The following is a 5,000-nucleotide window of genomic DNA, read 5'->3' as shown; positions in this document are numbered from 1 at the left end:
GAAAATGCAAAGTGTATACAATGTATATAAAGTATATACAGTGTATCTAAACTGTATATACACTGTATATACTTTATATCTACATACAGTATATGTGCACCATGTATACACCATGTATACACCATGTATACACTATGTATACATGGTGTATACATAATGTATACACCATGTATACACTATGTATACACTGTGTATCTATAGTGTATATATAAAGTGTATCTATAGTGTATATATATAAAGTGTATCTATAGTGTGTATATATATATATATATATAGTGTATCTATATATATATATAAAGTGTATCTATAGTGTATATATATAAAGTGTATCTATAGTGTATATATATAAAGTGTATCTATAGTGTATATATATATATATATAAAGTGTATCTATAGTGTATATATATAAAGTGTATCTATAGTGTATATATATAAAGTGTATCTATAGTGTATATATATAAAGTGTATATATATAGTGTATATATATAAAGTGTATATATATAGTGTATATATATATGAAGTGTATATATATAGTGTATATATATAAAGTGTATATATATAGTGTATATATATATGAAGTGTATATATATAGTGTATATATATAAAGTGTATATATATAGTGTATATATATATGAAGTGTATATATATAGTGTATATATATGAAGTGTATATATATGAAGTGTATATATATAGTGTATATATATATGAAGTGTATATATATAGTGTATATATATATGAAGTGTATATATATATAGTGTATATATATATATATGAAGTGTGTATATATATAGTGTATATATATATATAAAGTGTATCTATAGTGTATATATATAAAGTGTATCTATAGTGTATATATATAAAGTGTGTATATATATATATAGTGTATATATATAAAGTGTATCTATAAAGTGTATATATATAGTGTATCTATAAAGTGTATATATATAGTGTATCTATAAAGTGTATATATATAGTGTATCTATAGTGTATATAAAGTATGATAGGGTTATGCTAGGCGATGCTCCCGCTCGGTTGCGTAGAAGAAGAGTAAGGGCGCCTCTGTCTCCCCCTGCAGGTCTGGAGATCACATGGGACGGCGACAGCTTCGTGGAGGTGGTGGCGGCCCCGCACCTGCGCGGCCGCCTCTGCGGTCTGTGCGGCAACTACAACGGCCACAAGCGCGACGACACCATGGGCGGCGACGGCCAGTTCAAGTTCGACGTGGACGAGTTTGCCGAGTCGTGGCGAGTCGAGGGCAACGAGCTCTGCTCCCGGCAGCCGCCGCCGCCGCGCCGGCCGGCCTCCTTCCTGTGCCCCGGCAGCGTCAAGGTCAAGCTCCGCGCGCACCGCGAGTGCCAGAAGATCAAGTCGTGGGAGTTCCAGAAGTGCCACCGTGTGGTCGACTTCGCCTCTTTCTACAGGTGAGGACAGGGAACTTACACCGCCTTTACGGCAAGTTGTGGTCTCCCTGATGTGGTTTTAGTGATGAAGAGTAGAGAGGCAGAATAAACAAGGACAATTTGACTGTTTAGCCTTCAAAGAATCAATCCCCCCTCGACTGAAAGATTATTTAAAACTAAGCAAATATATTAAACAACACAACCAAAACAGATGTATTGAACACCATAAGTAATATATACGTGAATATAAGTTAACATAAGTGAAATATATGTTGTGTTCTGGTTTGTTAGAGTTGGACTTTACAGCTGCATCATTTAAACTAATAATCATCCTGAAAGTCATTTTTTTATCGTTGGACCTGAAACCTTTGCATGTCTTTCTGTCATCTTCATTTCCTCTCAGCCAGAAACATGTGGACTGATATTTACACATCTGAACATCTCTCATGTTCTTTTATTAGAACAACTGAATTGAGGCATTTCATGGTTACCAGTTCAGACCAAACAAACTCCCCTCAATAGCCACAAAAATGCCCCATTTATCATGTGAAACATACAAAACACTTTTCCATCGTTTCTGTTCCCATCGCCTCTTTGACTCCTGACCACCTTTAGGGGGAAAACATTGAAATCTTTTTTTGTGACGTCTTGTTGTGTTACTGCCCAAAGGCAGCAGCCTGCTGTTGTCACGTGCGCCTGACGCTGTTTTGGGTGAACGCGCCCCGGTCGCCCTGGAGGTGTTAACCACTTGTGTGCCAAAGCCAAAGTAGTGTTACTCCAACCTGTCCAAAAACACAGGTTTATCGGAGCATCAACATGAGATAACCGTCGCTTGAGGATGTGATCTGATTAGTTAGCTCGCTAGCTAGCTTGCTACTTGGCTGGTTTTCTGTACCGACGCGCGTCTTTCTCCCCCTGCTCTCTGTAGGTCGTGTGTGACGGACATGTGCGAGTGTCCGGTCCATAAAAACTGCTACTGCGAGTCCTTCATCGCCTACAGCCGAGCCTGCGAGAGGGAGGGCGTGCCCGTCCTCTGGCGGGCCGACGCCGCCTGCATGGGTGAGTGACACGCGACTGTGATAGCATTTAAAGTTACCTTCCTGAAAAAATACTTTTCAGTTCTTATTTTGCAGCAAAATCATTTCTTTATACATATTTAACTGTTGTTTTTTTAATTATAACGCATGTACTGTAAAAGTTGGGTTATAATCTGCTTCTACTTTGGGTGGGTGTACTTGCCTGACGTTTTTGGGGAATGAAGCATCTGAACATGTGAGATAACGTTCTCTAACCTTCTTCTCTCGTCCTCTTTCAGCGACCCAGTGCAAACACGGCGCCGTGTACGACACCTGCGGGCCGGGCTGCACCAAGACCTGCGACAACTGGAACGAGATCGGGCCGTGCCACAAGCCCTGCGTGGCCGGCTGCCACTGCCCCGCCAACCTGGTGCTGTTCCAGGGACGCTGCATCAAGCCCACGGCGTGCCCCGGCCGGTGACCCCTGTGACCCGAGGGGGGGGGGGCTGGTTTAGGGAGGGACGATCGTTCAGAGCATCACAATTAGGGAAATCAAACAAGGACACCAACGGGGTCGACGGATCAGATGCGAGGTACTCAGGGGCCTGAACTCAAGACGTTTGGTTGTCGCACCACCGGCAGCTGCCGCCGGAGGCGCCAATTCCAGCCTTGCAGAGGAAGAACTGAACTCCCAAGAGGAAAGGAAACTCAGGCCCCCTCACCTGCGTATTTGGAGATGTTTTCTGTCTCCAGGGATCCTCAGGCACCTACTGGACTTCGGCTCGAGCCAAAATGGCGGCCGTGTTCCTTTTACCGACACTACCGACGAGGAGGAAGCCGAGCATCGGCCTTTTTTTGGAACGAGCTCCAACGAAAGCGGAGAAAACTCGCTCCGATGCTCCCAGTCGAAACCCGCCCCCCTCCATCATTCAGACTGTAAGCTAGCCAGATTTATATGAACGACAAACAGCTTTTATATTATTGTTCTAATTATTATTTGTTGTTGATGTTAATTTATATATCGGTAAGAGACGTGTCGTACGTAGCAAGAGCCAGAATCATGAACAGAATTGCGTTATAAATGATTTTAAAGGGAAACAAAAAAGCTATTTATGTATTTGTTTGTGTACTTTTGTGTTACCGTTTGAAGAGAAATGCCCAAATGTGATTCAGTCGTCGCTCCATCGCAGGGAAAAAGTACTGTACTGTGTGACAGGTTGAAGCAAATGTTTAATTATTTAAAGACCAGCAATATAATCTTTTATCAAAAGTTCATTTTCGACTGCTGTCTTTACTTTTTCTCTCAAGTGTTGAAACCGTTTCGCAGGACGAGACGAAGGTCGACGGTTCAAATCCAAACCCAGAAGATAAAAACCAGAAAATATAGCTTCATATGACTTGTTAAAAGAAACACCCAAAAAATGTAAAAGGTTCAAAACCAAAGTGCCAAAGTTTAAAGATTATTTTCAACAACTTGTACTCATATACAATACACAAAAATCAAAACATCTTATTTTACAAACGTAAATAATAAATTTATATAACTGCTGTAGAATTTGATGCATTTTAGCTTTGTACTTCTCTTCATGAAAACTTCATTCATCCTCAAAATAAAAGTTCCTCCAATAATCCAAAGTTACATGAAGGCGAGCGACGGCTTGTAAAATGATCACAAAGAACAAAAATACACATTTATAATATTTACACGCTTTTTAATACACTTCAAATTTGTACAGACATTTCACACGAACGCAATCGCTAAAACGAAACGAGAGAACCGCAGAACCGAACACAGCGGCGTCCTGCAGGAGTGCGGTTCTCCCAGATAGAACTGGTTCTCACGTAATAATAATAATAATTGTTGCTGCACAATGTGACACGATGAGAAGAAGCTCGACTCTTTGGCCTTTTCAGAAAATGACACATTCGGCTTTTCAGTCCCGACTAAGGCAAGACACGGTCGCGTTATGTTAATGATTAATGAATGATTAATTCATGATTAATGATTAATTAATGTGAGTGTGACGAGAACAATGAGCTGTTCTCCGCCTGGATGTAAAATAATAGAACAGCAAACTAAAGCTCCTCTCTAAATGTGAATGACTTGAACTGATTCTTTGAACCGTCAGTAACTCATCTGGCTCTGGGCGAGTGGGAGGAGCTACCGACAGGACACGCCCACAGGCAGTTAGTGGGCGGAGACTCCAACTTGCATTCAACTGTGTTGCTAACGACGACGTTCTCACCCAGCGACACGCTGTCAGTGTGTGTGCAGCGCACGAGGTCTGCAGGTCTGATTACACCTGAAGGGGGCGCTGCACCAACACCATGAGACAAACTAGAGACCAAAAACAGAAAGTAGAACATGTGTTGGGACCTCAGCTGTTCACATGAATACATTCTCATGTTATTCTCATGCACTCGCTCATTAAAATAATAAAGTCATCAAACAATTCAGCCCATACGCAGTGAGACTGCGGCTGTGAGGCACGTAGGAACCGGGACGTCGCTCATCAAAGCCCCGCCCCTTATCCATGATGAGAACAGGAAGTAGAGGGAAGGAAGGAAGAGCTGCTGGGAGGGA

The 5,000-nt window shown here is 41.5% G+C and overlaps 2 protein-coding genes across 3 annotated transcripts in view; one reads left to right on the top strand and one right to left on the bottom strand.

Annotated features, from left to right (window-relative positions):
* Positions 1–3,691, top strand: part of LOC137782456 (BMP-binding endothelial regulator protein-like) — a 14,197-nt gene extending 10,506 nt beyond the window's left edge. For both annotated transcript variants that reach the window (XM_068571731.1, XM_068571732.1), the window contains exons 13-15: positions 1,076–1,421; positions 2,329–2,459; positions 2,716–3,691. In XM_068571731.1, the coding sequence (XP_068427832.1) occupies positions 1,076–1,421; positions 2,329–2,459; positions 2,716–2,897 (659 nt within the window). In that variant the 3' untranslated portion in view covers positions 2,898–3,691. The remainder of the gene's footprint in view (positions 1–1,075; positions 1,422–2,328; positions 2,460–2,715) is intronic.
* LOC137782455 (trafficking kinesin-binding protein 1-like) overlaps positions 3,182–5,000 on the bottom strand; it is a 26,276-nt gene continuing 24,457 nt past the window's right edge. The window contains exon 15 of the mRNA XM_068571729.1: positions 3,182–5,000. This exon is cut by the window's right edge and continues 2,007 nt beyond it. The gene's annotated coding sequence lies outside the window, so the exon portion shown is untranslated.

This window comes from Clinocottus analis, unplaced genomic scaffold (genome assembly GCF_023055335.1).
Source record: "Clinocottus analis isolate CAN_PGR_092001 unplaced genomic scaffold, fCliAna1.0.p SCAF_115, whole genome shotgun sequence".
Taxonomy (NCBI): domain Eukaryota; kingdom Metazoa; phylum Chordata; class Actinopteri; order Perciformes; family Cottidae; genus Clinocottus; species Clinocottus analis.
Note: the sequence above shows the minus strand (reverse complement) of the source record. Positions and strands in the feature narration are given on the sequence as shown.